Source organism: Palaemon carinicauda, chromosome 1, assembly GCF_036898095.1.
Source record: "Palaemon carinicauda isolate YSFRI2023 chromosome 1, ASM3689809v2, whole genome shotgun sequence".
In the NCBI taxonomy this organism is placed as follows: domain Eukaryota; kingdom Metazoa; phylum Arthropoda; class Malacostraca; order Decapoda; family Palaemonidae; genus Palaemon; species Palaemon carinicauda.
Genome location: NC_090725.1, coordinates 156,962,857 through 156,979,324, shown reverse-complemented (window position 1 = coordinate 156,979,324; position 16,468 = coordinate 156,962,857). Strand labels below are relative to the sequence as shown.

Below are 16,468 nucleotides of genomic sequence, written 5' to 3'. Positions count from 1 at the left end.
CTTAACTTAGACGGTGTCTCCTGGGAAACCGACGAAGAAGCCATAATACACTAGAAAATATCCAAAATTCGAGAGCACTAGAAAAATGCGGGTTACTACACAAGTCGTGCTAAACGGAGTTGAGTTCTGAGCGGATGCATTGTAGTAGTACCGAGTGAGGTTGAACGGCTCTCCTCTATTGGGGTTCTCTGTCGTGGATTAATCTAAATAGTGCGGGACCTCTGAAATATACGCCCAATTTTATACCGACACCAATAGGTGAGCGAGCTAGTTAACCTAGCACTCCTTTACATTTTTTCTCTGGTATATTTAGCAGTAAATTACCTAAGAATAAGTGCTTAAATGGAGCTTATTCACTGGGCGGCACAGGTTCGAGCCCAGAAATGGATATTTGTGTGGATATGGCCGTGGCCTGAGACCGGAGTAAGGGCCACCGGAGGGTCATATCTAAACAATATATGAAGGCCGTCCCAGATGGTTGTATCTAAACAATATATAACAATAGTTCCAAACTCATTGAGAATCCCTCATGGCGGAGTAGAACTCAAGGCGGAGTGGAAGAATGTTCAGAACTACTCCCAAGCCGTAACGGGGAGAGTACGGAACTCGGGACCTATTAAATAACGCTAACTATTTGAATAGTAACCATAAACTAAATAACTCGTAAGCTATCATACACCCGTAGAGGGAGAGGGGGGAGGGAGAACTCGTTGAACGTACAAAACGGAAAACGGGAAATCCACTCACACACCCGAGGTTAAGAAAGAAAACGAGAGAAAGGGGTAACTCGTGACTGAGTACAGAAAACGGGAACTCCAATCTCTTGCTCTCGTGGTTACAATATCAGAACCTAATAAGCACACAACACTATTATAACGTATAACAATAAAATTGTAACATCAAATACAAGACTACGAACGAAGAATAACGTCTGCTAAAACCTAAATTAAAGGGATATAGTCCACTGACAAACGCCTCGCGGGGCGGGTACTAAACTATAATAAAGCTAGAACGCTATTCTTGTTCGCAGACTGGACTTGCTAGCAAAAAGTACCATGGGAAATTAATAATGACAATAATAATGATGGTTCAAAAAGGCATAAGGCCAGGGACTTAACCAAGAACCTAACTGACAGAGTACCAAACGGGCAAGACTAAGATGAACTCCCAGCAAGACAAGGGAAAAAACAATGGCCGCCGACGACGCGGACGGGCCCAGACGGTAGAGATTAAACAGACTATACTGGGTAGAGGACAAATGCCCGGTACAACAAAAAGCTGTCAAAACAAACTATGGTACTTACATTGGAATGGGTGAAGATGGAGCTTCGGTCATGACGAAATAAAACCACAAGAGTGAAAATGCCGAGAGCACAAAAATATACACACACGCTAGCAAGTCCAAAGTAGAAGGATGTTGTTCAGATGGCGCTCGCGTCGGGGCGTGGGTGGCGCGGCTCTGGTAGCATAGCTGGTGCCTCTGTATCGGCCCATCCCTTTGACGAAGGAATTAGCTAAATGGAAGACAGCCTGTGAATAGTGGTTTTCACGCGCCTTTGCTTTATACACGACACCCCCAAGGTGCTCGCGCGAGGGTAGTAACCTCTGTATTCCATGCTTTTATCTTTCTCTGGTATAATTGGAAGGTTTTATCAGAAAAGGTATCTTAGAAGGACCCCTTTTCACCGGCCGCCACAGGTCAACCCAGAAAACGGATTTTGAGCGAAGCGAAAAATCTATTTTTGGGTGAGATAGCCATGTCGTCCTGATGGAAGTTACTTCATTAGTAGCATCCTAGGTTATATGTGACTATAGTGATATATCCCAGAGAATTTACCGAAGGTACCCAGAATTCTAACTCCTGGAGCGAATATCCCTTAAAATTCTAAGAAGGGATATTGCGTAAGGACGTAATGGCACACCTCATAGCAATCTGCACCCCAGATAGAGTTTACGTTTGAGGAGGTGTGGCAAAAATAAAAGGGGGGCCCTTCAAAGGCCATCCCCGTTCCCTACTACTATCGATAGTACAACAGCGCCATCCCTACGATAGTGGCCATTCCTTGTAGCATTGAGCATAGGCTGTTACAGATACAGTACTACGGGAGGGAAACTGAAGATCTCTTCTACAGAAGAGATGGGTGGGTCCATCAGGACGACATGGCTATCTCACCCAAAAATAGATTTTTCGCTTCGCTTAAAATCCGTTTTTTGGGCTCAAGCCATGTCGTGCTGATGAAAGCATACCAAAGCATTAATGTATCTGTGGAATTTCCATCAGTGCCTAAACCTTATATCAACCTTTTCAATGGTCATACTGACCATATGAGATTTGTGACAATACCGTTATATGTCATCATCACTAATCATAAACAATGTTAGTGCTTCCTGCCTCCTACAGGGAAGAGTCATCTAGACAGTTGAAAAGGGATTTCAAGGTTAACATAAATAGTATGACCAAACTTAAGTATCCACTGAATATACAAATAGTCTCAAGTTGTATATTTGGCCAAAAAGACATCAGTGTCTCTTATGTCTAACCTTAGATGCATACAAAAATGTGAAGGATGCATTCTAAGCAAATAAAAAGTCTGGCATGTATAGATACAATTGTCTGGCGAAGATGGACGCACTACATTCAAATAGATATTTATTTCTAATAATTGACTACAAGAGATAGTTAGCAAAACGAATGTAGTCTGACAATGGGATTATACCTGAAACAAGTACAGGAATCGTATTTTTTTCTTGAAGGAATGAAGTCAAGAAATGCCACTCTAGATTGAAGAGAAGGTAAAAGATGACCGCTCTTCATAAAACCTGTACTGGTTACCATTAACTGCCCTATGTACTTCGTACACCGGCACTAGAGCTATCAGTATAATTCCACACCTGGGATTTTAGAACAGAGCTAGTGCTACCATGGTAACACATAAATAAAAGAAGACATACTTAAAAAGGATGACTTCCTCTCCCCTTAATTGACAGTCCCAGTCAATTATCTGTTCATCGTAGAATAAACGGCAGAGTTAATAAGTTACCTGACGTCACCACATATTGCTTCAGATCATGGACTAGCAAAGCATAGTGTTTGTAGAACATCCTGGATGATTCCTATCCAGAACATGTGCGAGGACAAGTGAGGACCCAAACCAAAAATAGTGTATCACAAAAATTTAGGGGGCAGGTTTTAAAACACTACCTGCCGCCACTACAAAGTGTTTCAGTTCATGCACTTGTTTTGTGTAGTGTTTGTAAAACACTCTGGATGACTTCCATCCAGTGTATGAACGAAGACGCTCAAAGTCCATGTACTGTAAGAAGTTCAGTGATGAAGCAATCTTTCTCGGATCATGACCTGCGGGAGTACTGTCCGGATCCGCTCTACGAATAAAGTAGGTGAGCTTTGCCCTTAGTTGATTTAGAGATAAATTTGATCCGGAAGTTTCTCCTCTAAAGAGCTGACCTCCCCTGAAGTCTGAAGTTCTACGAAGATAGACCTTTAGACACTCTACAGGACATAGAGAGACATCTTCCTTCATAGGACAGATTCTCCAGGGACCCCACCTCTTAGTGGGTAGCTCGTTTTTAGCGAGAAATGATGGATCAGGGAAGAGATTGAGTTCTCCTAAATTTGTGAACTGAATGTGGCCCTCATCTCTCGATAGAGCCACTATCTCACTAACTCTAGCCCCAGAGGCTATTGCAAACAGGAAAATAACCTTTTGGGTTAGATCCTTAAGAGAACAATCTTCATTGTTCACCGATGAGGCATAATGTAAGACCTTGTCCAAAGACCAAGAGATGGGTTTTGGTGGTGCTGCAGGCCTAAGTCTAGCACATGCTTTTGGAATCTTGTTAAAGATTTCATTTGCCAGATCCACTTGGAAGGCATACAGGAGAGGTCTAGTCAAGGCCGATTTGCACGTATTTATCGTATTGGCCGCCAACCCCTGGCTATGAAGGTGGACAAAGAAGGACAGACAGAGGTTCATAGAAATTTCTTTCAGTCCTTTTAATTTAACAAACTCCACCCACTTCTTCCAGGAAGACTCATATTGTCTTCTAGTAGACTTAGCCTTGTATTCTTCTAAGAATTCTATATTGCCTTCTGAGATCCAAAACCTTTTTCTAACCGCTAGAGCAAGAAATTCATGAAATGAAGGGTTTGGGTTCTCTGTGATAAACCGAAGGCAGTTAATTTCTGAACCTTCGGAAATATACCTAGGATCGGAGCTAGGACCGGCCTCATCTAGTCTATCAGACCCATTAGAGGATCCTCGTATGGGGCTATTTAGCGAGGTAGTTTCTTAAAGATGCTCGTGATGAAGAGGTCGAACTGCAGTTCCGGGACTTGTTCCCATCTGGGAGGGAATATGTCTGCGTCCATGGACCATTCCAATTCTATCGCCTTGGATCGTGATAGGGTATCCACCGTCACATCGTGGATCAGATATAAATGAACTGCTATTAGGTGCCATCCCTTTAGGAAAAGGATGGGTAACATCACTAAGACTGCACGAGACGTTCAATTGTGACGTCTTATTATCGCTTCGGTGTACCAGCTCAGACGTAGGGAGTCTGATCTGTGTGGAGGGTACTTCCCCGCCCACGAAAGGACCAGCAGAGTCCTGGGACTTTCGTGTTTTAACTTTTGCTAAAGAAGCGATTAAAGAGGAACCGATCTCAGTCTTTTTTTATCTCTTCAAGCGTTTGATGCGTGTTTTCTCCAGGCTCTTAACGCATCTTTCCGATGTGCACTTTGCACTAGGTCTGTCACTATTGCGAACTGGGGAAAGTTTAGCACTTTTCCTTGTTGGCATTTTGGGAATCTGATCGATTAGCTGAATCTCCTGACAGACCTCGCGAGCTCCTTTTAACTTCCCGAGGGAAAAAAGAGCTGATGTGACTGAGGGCTTCGATGGTCTTTTAGCCATCGAAACCCTAGAGCTGGAGAAAGTTGAGACTTCTAGAAGCATATCTTGCATCTGTGATGTCCCAGGAACCGGGCCATCACTATGAAGATACTTAGGACTGTGAGTCTGATACGTATCTATTCTAGGATGAATGTTACTCTCCGTGACATGAATCCTAGGCAGGAGGAAGGGGGGTGGTTGACTGGAAGGTTCCAGAGGAGAGGACACCTTTCAGGTCTGACAAGACTACGAACACCCTCAGTTGGAACAAGGTCCATATGTTCAGAAAGATTAACATTCAGAACTTGCAGTTTATTATGAACTTGTTGAGTAGTGACAGGTTCAGAATGACTCAGAGACTTCTTGAGTCCTTCCTGTGAACACAAAATAGCCTTCCCTGGAACTCGGTGAGCCGTAGCTTTCTTACTACCTGTATGCTCTATAGCTCTCAGGTATACTCCTCCAGGAGGGTTTTGAACTGTAGGAGGAGGTAAGGAGATAATAGTAGGGACATTTCTGTTTCCCATCAATGGCTCATCTTGAATAGGCTCTGGACCGAAGGATCAAAGGTCCTGCGATCCTGAGGGAATGTTCCTCCTGACCGAAGCGTCTTTATGCTTCGAACTGCAAGTAGGTTTAGACTTTTGACCATCTGCCTGTAGCAACTTGGTCACTAGAATAATGGGCTGTTGTTGAGCAGCCCGGATATTTCCAGTATTTTCGATCTTCTTTTTAGGCTGGGGACCCACAACCACGGAAGATTTTCTCTTTGAGGGAATGCCCCATTTTTGGGGAAGACTTATGTTTTCCATGGTGGCATTCTTAATTACTTCCTTAATGACTTCTTGTGGGAAGAGGTCTTTACCCCAGATGTTGGAAGATATTAGCTTCCTTGTTTCGTGTTTCACCGTTGCAGCAGCAAACACAAACTCTCTACATGCTATCCTAGCCTTCACAAAGGCGTAAAGGTCCTTTACCAAGGTAGCCATATGCATTTTGGCTAAGACCATGAGCATGTCTGGGGTGTTCTCGTAAGTTGAACACAACTCTATGTAGTTTTGTAGAGAAAGGGATGTTGCCAGTCTCTCCTTTGACTCGTGTTCATTAAACAAGAGCAAATCGGACAATTTAGGGAGACATACATTGAATTGTCGACTTGCGACATCCTTGTCTAATTTTCCTACTGAAAATGTCAAATGGACTTCCTTCCAATCCTTTTCCTGTCCGGGAAAAGCTGGTGACAAAGGCTTGCCCTCATCGAGTGTGGGACATGACTCACCCGCCTATACAGCTTTGGTAATGGAAGTAAATGCCTTCCCCATAAAGGGGAAGGAGAGTGAAGCAGGAGCAAGAAAGGAAGGGTGTATGTTATTCAGTGAGAAAACCATCGTCTCTGAATAACCCGCCTTCTTCAGATTACCTGAAAGGATAGTCTGTGCCTTATCATGGTCAAGAATCATGACCTCCTTTTGTTCCGTTCCTTTTCTTGTCTTTGGTTCAAACCTCAGTTGAACCCAACAATTAGGGAAAGCGTCAAAGCTTGGCCAAAATTGGATTTTGTCCAAGGGAACAGTACCTATTTTCTCTGAAATGAAGAGATTGCCATTTGAAATCGGCATCTGCTCCACAAACCTCCAGGGATTGGTTATGGAGCATGAAGGAAGGTCTTGATTCATGGGTCGTTTAACTGACCCGTGGGAAGCAACCAGAGGAGCTTTACGAGGTTCTATCTTGTGTTTTACTTCCTGCTTTTTGCTTTGTTTACTAAAGCTCTCTATCTGATTCTTCAGTTGGATACATAATTGTACCACATTATCCAATAGAGGGGTAAAAGACAAAGATGTTGACATCGATGGCTCTTTAGCCGGCAGAGGCGGAGGAAAGTCCGATACAACATATTTCTCTTCTACCTTAGGGCACTTCTTGCCCTCGATCCCAAAGGTTTTCTCGCCATCAGGGAACATAGTTGACTCCTGAGGCACTACTATTTCCTCACTTAGCTCTGGAAATAATAGCTTACGCATCCTATCATTAGGTAGGAAAGGTCCCGGAGAGATCTTTTGGAAGCCTCTCACCCAGTTATGTAATTTATACTGCGCTATATCCTTAGTCTCTGTAGACTTGGGATTATCAAAACCTTCAGACATCAATGTCCAACATATATTGCAACCCTGTGGGTTCCAATAATGTAGGGATCCGGAAATAATATTGCAGAGGGCATGTAACCTGCAAGTATTATGACCGTAAAAGTCCTTACCCTTGGCTCTGCAGCGGACTGCCGTACAAGGTATCTGGTGTTCCTTCTGTAAAGAAAGGAAAACCAAATGAGTATATAATGGATTATTACTTTAATAATCAACATGTAAATGTCATCTACAACAGAATAGCTTAGGATAGAAGCTATAAAGGGATAGTAGGAGATACATACCTGTATACCTCCACGAGCAAATGCTGCTAACTCCCCTCAGTATTAACTTACATTTAGCTTTCTCTGTGAGAAAATCCAAGTAGAAGGGTTATTTACCCTCAGGGGTAGAGAAGTATCAATTAACTATCCCAAAATTGTTAATACTGTGGGGTCAAGATGACTGATTTCAAATCAGACTATTGAAGAAATTATTCCTTCAATATATAAGCGGTATCAGCAGAAAACTCGCTGAAGGATACCCAAGGTAAGATAGGAAATACTACTGTATCATGGTACTGTAGTTTCTAAATTGCAAAAGTCTAAATTGCAACATATCGACTACTGTACCTATGTAATGCAGTCTTATCATTATGCTGCCTACAAGGCAGCATATGAGAGTAGGGTCCATCTAGCACTAGATGGAACAGGAAAATAAAGACATATAAATGTACATCCTACTCGGGTCATTTGCTGTAGTCTTCCTACTATATTAAATCATAGAGTTTCCTGATCAAGGAGACTCAAAGAAAAAAGGGGCTGTACCCTTTACGGGATAGGAGTGTATTACTCTTGCCTGAAGTATTTAATATTGCAGGATAATCCTAAACTGATTTCTAATCAGGATATTGAAGAAATCATATTCATTCAATATAGGATTAGGCTCAGCAATTGGCCAAATTGGATATCCAAAATATAATGGAAAAAACCACTAGTATAAGAAATATAGTAGTTTTCTATCTACAATATATTCTATACTGACATATACTGGCTATCTGTATAACCTATACAGCAGTATATCCGGCATGTTGCCGGTCTGGCTAGGATATGTCTGCATACCTTGCAGACCTAGCAAGACAGAGAGAGAGACTATGGAAAAAAGGGCTATCCTTTACTGTAACTATATACAGTAATTAAGGAAGAAAAGTCTAATAGACTACCTTTTTTCCGAAAGAAGGTTCTAATAGAAGGGGAGAATGTAACATTCAGGCTTCTATATAGCTACAGTACTGTTGCCAGCAACCCGCCGACAGTACTGGTACAGTCGGCGCGCCGCGTTGCCGGCCCTGCCGGCAGCATACAGACAACAGAGCCGATAGCTACAGTCCAAGGGAGGACTGAGAACCTCGGGGACAGAAGGGACTAACCACTCACAGCCATCATGGGCGCCACTGCCGGCCAGGCCAGCAACAGGTGACAGTCCATGATTGTCGGCAGTCATCTTGGTTGCCGGCCAGGCCAGCAAAAGGCTATCATGTCGACAACCGCAGCCGCCGGCAACGTCGGCAACTGCCGGCAATGTCGGCAGCTGCCGACAGTCCATGACTGTCGGCAGCCATCTTGGTTGCCGGCCAGGCTGGCAAAAGGCTATCATGCCGACAACCGCCGGCAATGTCGGCAGTCGCCGACAACCGCCGGCAATGTCGGCGGTCACCGACAACCGCCGGCAATGTCGGCAGTTGCCGACAACGTCGGCAGCCATCTTGGTTGTCGGCCAGGCCGGCAGGCGGCAGTATGCCCTGCCGTCAGCCAGGATGAGAGAGGTAGTCTGGCTGCATCCAGCACTCTACCGTTAAGGTAAGGATGCAGGATGTCAGCCAAAAGGCAATGGATAAACCATTAAAAAGGGTAGAGGGGAAGGGGAAAAGGGTCCTGTAACAATTGTGAAAGGAACTGTCAAACTTGACAGTCCTAGCACCTAAAAAAGGAACTCTGTTTCGGTATGGTATCGACAGAATCCGGGTGCTAGGAGAGACTCAGTTCTCCAACCAAGAGACTGCCGATACAGTCAAGGGGAGGGGGCGGCACTGCGCCGCCTCCCACAAAGAGAAACAGGATTCCAGTGCCACGTTATCCTAGGCTAAAAGGGAATTACTTTCAGCCCAGGGAACTGTGGCACAGGACTAGTCTTTTAGTCGCAAGGAGAAAATGGTATACTACCATAACCAAAGCGACTATGGAGGACTAACCTCCATTGTCGGTAACCTTGTCGGCAGGGGAGTAAAGGTATCCCACAACCAACTCACCCTGTCGGAAGGTCAACGACATAAGACTAAATACTCTGAGATTCTGACCAAATCCCAAAACCTACTGGTATATCCACAACCACAGGTTAAGGGGATAGGCAGAAACCAAACCCCAGGTCAGCCATGTCTGAATAATATTCAGGCACGGCCATAAGGGTTGTAGTCTGGGACTACACTCAGAGGGAAAGGGATTACCTTTAAGTCTCCGAAGAGACGTGAGAAGTTTCATAACATTACAGGAGGTATCAGTCTCCAAAGGAATGAAAACAAAACACAAAGGTAATCGGGGAATGTCGAACATATAGACAGTGTCTAGGTTAGGCTAACTAAGCTAGACGAGTTCTCGGTTACCTAAATCACCGAAACTCTAACTATACGATCGACAGAGAAAAATGAAATATTTATGCATATAATCACATCTTCACAAGAATATGCCTAAATAGCTAATTAATTACAAGAATTAAATAAGGCTATTTAAAAACTGGAAGTCGTTCCGCTAACTAAATAACGCATGCCTAAGAACGACAGCGCCCATGGCGCCTCCAGTAAATGACCTAGCCCTAAAAACACAATAAATACTCAATATCATTGAGAAACAAGAGCTAAAACATATTCAAAGTAAAGACCGGATACTCAGCTTTCCGAAGGCGGAAGAAGATGAAGAAAGCATAATAATAATCCTTTAACCAATCGAAATAATTTCAATCACTGGAAAATACCACCGAGCGAAATCGCTACAAATAAAGGAATGGCCACTATCGTAGGGATGGCGCTGTTGTACTATCGATAGTAGTAGGGAACGGGGATGGCCTTTGAAGGGCCCCCCTTTTATTTTTGCCACACCTCCTCGAACGTAAACTCTATCTGGGGTACAGATTGCTATGAGGTGTGCCATTACGTCCTTACGCGATATCCCTTCTTAGAATTTTAAGGGATATTCGCTCCAGGAGTTAGAATTCTGGGTACCTTCGGTAAATTCTCTGGGATATATCACTGTAGTCACATATAACCTAGGAAGCTACTAATGAAGGAACTTCCATCAGCACGACATGGCTTGAGCCCAAAAACACATGTGCAATCACTGAATCTTGTATAAATAAATGCCTAAATCTTCATTTCGTAAAATAACACTAGGAACACTTATTATATCATGCAGGAAGTAAACATGAACACTTAGGCGTCGAGCCTATGGTTAGGCTAGTAGGCTAGCATAGGATACGGCTAACACAGATCGCCGTAGAATACTATCGGCATTATATAACTAATTCCTAGCAATGATAATTTAATTAGTTATTAGACTAGGATCGTTGTTCTGGCTAACTAAATAAAGCATGCGAGATGAACAACAGCGTCGTAACATGACGCCTCCGGTCAAGGCACAGCTCCGCCACTAAACATAAGATTTAAGAATAAAAAATTGTTACTTTACGGCCAGAGCTTATTTAAACAATACAAGAACATGGTACTCAACTTTCCAGAAGAAGGCGAGGCTGAAGATTGCGACATGATGCAACAAAATAGCGAACACTGGGAAAAACAAGCTACGCAGGACGCTACAAAGATAGGAATGGAGCGGGCGGACGTGACGTCAGTCAAGATGGCGGACAGCTATGGCTGCCGTTTGTTTACGTCGCGAGGTACAGTAACAGTAACACTGGAGGATAACTTTGCAAAGGCTCCTCCTATAACTTGCCACCTTATCCCCCTCGAAGCGTAAACGCTATGTGGGGTGCAGATACCATGTGGCTTATCAAGCATACGTCCCCTGTTGATATACGATATCCTAAAGGGAAACCTTTAGGGTACTCGCGCCAGAAGTTAGGATTCTGTGAAACCTTTAGTTTAATTCTCTGGGAATATCTACTGTAGTCATATATACCCTCAGGAAGCTACTGAAGGAACCTTCCATCAGGACGTCATGGCTTGAGCCCAAAAATATTGTTTTACAGTAACTAAGGTGCTTTCCCTCTCGCTAAGGTAAGTACTACCCCAAGTTAGTAAGTTAGTGATACTTATTTTTTCTTTTATGGTTGAATTTTGCTATCAATGAAGAAAAGAACAGATCAATTTTGGGTAAAACTCATCTCAATAAATCAATCATAAAATACTACCAGTAACTATATTACCTTCACTGCTTTGGCTCTTTGGGCTTGCAATTTAACAAGGGCCTTAACAAGCTGCTGATAATCTTGATTTCCTTTCAATGCCAATGGATCACTTTCAAAATAATAATCTGATTCCTCCGCAGCATCAAGAACTAGAGGAGGGCACTCCCCAATTTCTTCAGCTATTGGTTCTGACATGATGAGTTAACCTGACAATAAAGATTCCAGCATTAGACTTAAGGCATTAGACTATGAAAAATAACGACCAAGTTCTTTTTTGCTAAGTTTATGGTAGATAATTAATCTTAGCTTAAATTTCCAGTAAGAAAGGGAAACTAATTTCTCGAAGCAAAAATGACAAATTTGGAATTTGTATTTTTCCCAACAATACAAACTTGGAGCTCTTTACGTACCTGACCCTAGCGTTGAAGCTTTTGCGAGGGGTAACTTCCCCCCGCTAGTTAGTGGACGGGGGTAGCGGGAATAGACCGGAAAAGGAAAGGAAAATAAAAATTAGTCAGTAATGGCAGGTCAATAATGGGTGAGGGGAAAGAGCGGCAAAGTCCGTTCTCCAACCGAGCCAAAAGCAAAGTGGGTTCACACCCCAGGTGTGTGAGTGATCAGGGTAGCTACTAACACCCCCCCCCCCAAATCACTAGCTAGCAGATGGGTGGCTAACCCTCACTAAAAATCTAATGGCTCATCTTTAAGCTTTGCCGAAAGGAATATCCCCTATAAATAGCATTGGTTTGTATTTAGTGACAAAACATGGAGTTTTTATGATAAAACAAAGTTTTATGAATACTTACCTGGCAGTTATATATATATAGCTAATGTCTCTACTTTGGGCAGAATTTTTCGAAACGTGGCAACCGCCTTGTGGTGGTTGGGCAGTTAGGTGGTTAACACCTGTCACAGGGTGGTACAAGGAATCATTCCCGTTTTCTGTTTTTCAGTTCATCTATGCCCGACCTGTCTCCTGAGGGGAGGTGGGTGGGCCTTAGAATATATATATAACTGCCAGGTAAGTATTCATAAAACTTTGTTTTATCATAAAAACTCCATTTTTATGAATATAACTTACCGGGCAGTTATATATATATATATATATATATATATATATATATATATATATATATATATATAGCTGATTAACACACTTGGAGGAGGGTGATAGACAGTAAACATCATTGGGGAAACAACCAAAAACGTTGTAGGATAAAAAACACCTTGATTCCTTACCTGCTAAGGTAGCTGACTTCAAAGGTTCCTGCCTCTTGAGTCGCTTTCCCTTAGGAGTATCAGCCAGGATGTGACCTGCAGTGCTGAAAACACTCAATCGAGTCTGTCAACAGGGTGAGACCAACAATCTGACTAGACTTCAGGACTACCTATTGCCCATATATTAAAAACTGCAACCTTACCAAAACCAACAACCTAACCATTGAAAATTAGATATCAATTATCTAACTAGACTGAGGTGACTGTACACAAGTCGACGTCCTCAGACAACCATTAAAAACACCAACCCACACACAGGCATACAAAACTAAGATTGAGGGGAGGTAGTAACTCCTTTGCCTAATACAGAAGCCGTAGCTACGTATGGGCCCAAGGTATAGCATTTCTCATAATCCACTCTCACCTCTCTGAGGTAATGAGAGGCGAACACAGAGTTGCTCCTCCAGAACGTCGCATCCATAATTTGTATGACCGACATGTTTTTGCGGTAAGCAAGCGAGGTCGCAATGGCTCTCATTTCGTGAGCCTGCACTTTTAAAAGGGCGAAGTGTTTCTCCTCACACAAGAGATGCGCTTCTCTTATAACTTCCCTCAGGAAAAAAGACAAAGCGTTCTTAGAAAGGGGCTTCTGAGGATCTTTCACCGAACACCACAAGGAGCTAGAAGAGCCTCTCACATTTTTAGTGTGAGACAAGTAGGTTTTGAGGGCTCGGACTGGACAGAGGAGCCTCTCTTGTTCTTGACCTACTAGATTAGTCAAGTTAGGAACCTCAAAGGTCCTTGGCCAGGGCTTTGAAGGGTTGTCGTTCTTGGCGAGGAAATCTATTCTTAAGGCACAAACTGCCCCATTCAGATTGAAGCCTACCTGCTTTTCAATTGCATGGACTTCACTGCCCCTTTTAGCTGTTGCTAAGGCCAAAAGGAAGAGGGTTTTCTTCGTAACCTCCCTAATAGGAACTTGTGAGATGGGCTCAAATCTCTTGGTGCACAGAAATTTAAGAACCACATCAAGGTTCCAAGAAGGGGGCTTTAACCGGACCTGTTTGCTTGTCTCAAAAGAATTTAAGAGGTCATGTAAGTCCTTATCGTGAGACAAGTCCAAGCCTCTATGCCGATAGACTGAAGCGAGCATGCTTTTGTACCCTTTGATTGTGGACACAGCGAGCTTAGCATCCTGTCTGAGGTACAACAAAAAATCAGCAATCTGGCTCACAGAGGTAGTGGATGAGGAAACCTTGTGCTTCCTACACCAAGCTCTAAAAGTCTCCCACTTGGACTGGTAGACTCTCTGTGAAGAGACCCTCCTCGCTCTGGCGATAGCTTTCGCAGCTTGCGCTGAAAATCCTCTCATTCTGACGAGCTTTTCGATAGTCTGAAGGCAGTCAGATTGAGAGCGAGGGGGTTTTGATGATACCTCTCAAAGTGGGGTTGTCTGAGCAGCTTTGGACTTGCAGGAAGGCTTCTTGGAAAGTCCATCAACATGTCCACCACCTCCGTGAACCATTCCCTCGTTGGCCAGAAAGGAGCTACCAGGATCATTCGTCCCGAATCGAGGAGGGCGAATTTCCTGACTACCAGATTGATGATCTTGAACAGGGGAAAGGCATATGTGTCCATCCCCGTCCAATCCATCAAAAAGGCGTCCACTGCTATAGCCTCCTTGTCCGGAACCAGGGAGCAATAGATGGGGATCCTCTTGCTCAAGTTGGAGGCAAAAAGGTCTATTAGGGGTCTCCCCCACAGCCTCCAGAGACTCTGACAGACCTGTTGGTTGAGGGTCCATTCTGTGGGAAGGACCTGCCCTTTCCTGCTGAGCATGTCCGCCTTCACATTCCTCTGTCCCTGTACAAACCTCGTCAGCAGATCTACCTTGTTCTCCTTTGCCCAAAGAAGGAGCTCCCTTGCTGTTTCGAACAGGGACAGAGAGTGAGTCCTCCCTTGTTTTCTGATGTACGCAAGAGCTGTGGTGTTGTCTGAGTTGACCTCCACAATCCTCCCACACACTGAGTCTTTGAAGGCCTTTAGCCCCAGAAAAATGGCCATCAGCTCCTTGTTGTTGACATGCCATTCCAACTGTTTTCCTTCCCAAGAGCCTGAGACCTCCTTGCTTCCTAGTGTTGCCCCCCAACTTGACTCTGACACGTCTGAAAACAACACTAGGTCTGGGTTCTTCTTGTGTAAGGAGATCCCTTCCCCCAACAAGGCTGGATCCAGCCACCACTTCAGAAGATCCTTGACTTCTGCTGGAATGGGGAAGGAAAAGAAGTCTTCCTGCATCTTTCTGTTCCACGTTTTTGAAAGAAAGTGCTGTAGAGGCCTTAGATGGAGTCTCACCAGTGGGACAAACTGCTCGAGGGAGGAAAGAGTTCCCAGCAATCTCATCCACTCCTTCGCTGAGCACCTCTTCTTGTCCACGAAACTTCGGACTTTTTCGAGACACTTGGTCTGTCTTTCCTGTGAGAGAGAAGCCTGAAAAAGAACTGAATTCAGAACTATCCCCAAATAGAGAATAGTCTGATTCGGCTTGATCTGAGACTTCTCCCTGTTGATGACCAGGCCTAGATCTTGAGCCATCATAAAAGTCTTTCGTAAATCCTCCAGACATTTCTCCTTCGATCGTGAACGAATCAGCCAATCGTCCAGATAGAAGGATATCCTTATTCCCTCTTGATGCAGCCAGCCTGACACATTCGCCATTATCCTGGAGAAGACTTGAGGAGCCGTGCTGAGACCGAAGCAAAGTGCTCTGAATTGGAAGCACTTGCCCTGCATTACAAATCTCAGGTACTTCCTTGAAGTTGGATGGATGGGGACGTGGAAATACGCGTCCTGCAAATCGAGGGACACCATCCAGTCTCCTGTACGTACTGATGCCAGCACAGACTGAGTCTTCTCCACAAAGACGTTCAGAGAACTGACATCCAGGACGGGTCTCCATCCCCCCGAGTTCTTGGGCACTAGAAACAGGCGACTGTAAAAGCCTGGGGAGGATAGATCCCGAACCGGTTCTATCACTCCCTTGTCCAGCATTTGGTCGACTAGGTCTAGGAGGGCCTTCTGTTTCCCCGGATCTGTGTACTGGGCTACTAAGGCCAGCGGAGTATCTGCAAGAGGAGGTTTCTTCAGAAAGGGGATCTTGTATCCTTCCTTGATGACTGAGAGGGACCAGGTGTTCGCCCCTCTTCTCTTCCAAGACTGCCAAAAACCTGACAGTCTTGCGCCCACTGTCTGGAGGAGATGAACTTCATTTTCTGGAGCGAGCTCTGAACGAACCTCGGTTCGATCTTGGTCCTGACTCTTGCCTTCTTCCTCTAAAATCTGGTCTTGAAGTAGCCTTGCCCCGAAAGGGCTGCTGGAATTTCATTTCCTCCCGTTTCGAAGAAGGAGCGGCTGCCAAGGGCTTATGAGCCGAACGAGATAACAGGTCTTGGGTGGCTTTTTGGGCCAGTGAAAGCGTAATGTCTCTCACCAGGGTCTCGGGAAAAAGATGTTGAGACAGGGGGGCGTAAAGAAGCTCAGACTTCTGCGCAATGGTAACAGACCTTGAAGTAAAAGAGCAAAGCAGGGCCCTCTTCTTTAGGATTCCAGCTGAGACCAGCGAAGCCAACTCATTCGCCCCATCTCTGAGGGCCTTGTCCATACAGGACATAATACTGGTTAGGTCTCGAGTTCCTTCCATCTGCTCAGTCTTCCTTGCCAGAGTCCCTAGCGACCAGTCTAGAAAACTAAAAACCTAAAAGGCTCTAAAAAAGGGATTTTGACGAAGGAAAAATC

The 16,468-nt window shown here is 44.3% G+C and overlaps 1 protein-coding gene across 6 annotated transcripts in view; it reads right to left on the bottom strand.

Moving 5' to 3' along the window:
• Atac1 (Ada2a-containing complex component 1) overlaps nt 1-16,468 on the bottom strand; it is a 479,870-nt gene that overhangs the window by 363,886 nt on the left and 99,516 nt on the right. For 5 of the 6 annotated variants that reach the window (XM_068376235.1, XM_068376218.1, XM_068376239.1 and 2 more), the window contains exon 2: nt 11,474-11,661. The exons of the other annotated variant lie outside the window; for it this stretch is intronic. In XM_068376235.1, coding sequence (XP_068232336.1) covers nt 11,474-11,650 — 177 coding nt within the window. In that variant the 5' untranslated portion in view covers nt 11,651-11,661. The remainder of the gene's footprint in view (nt 1-11,473; nt 11,662-16,468) is intronic. 6 annotated transcript variants of the gene reach the window in all.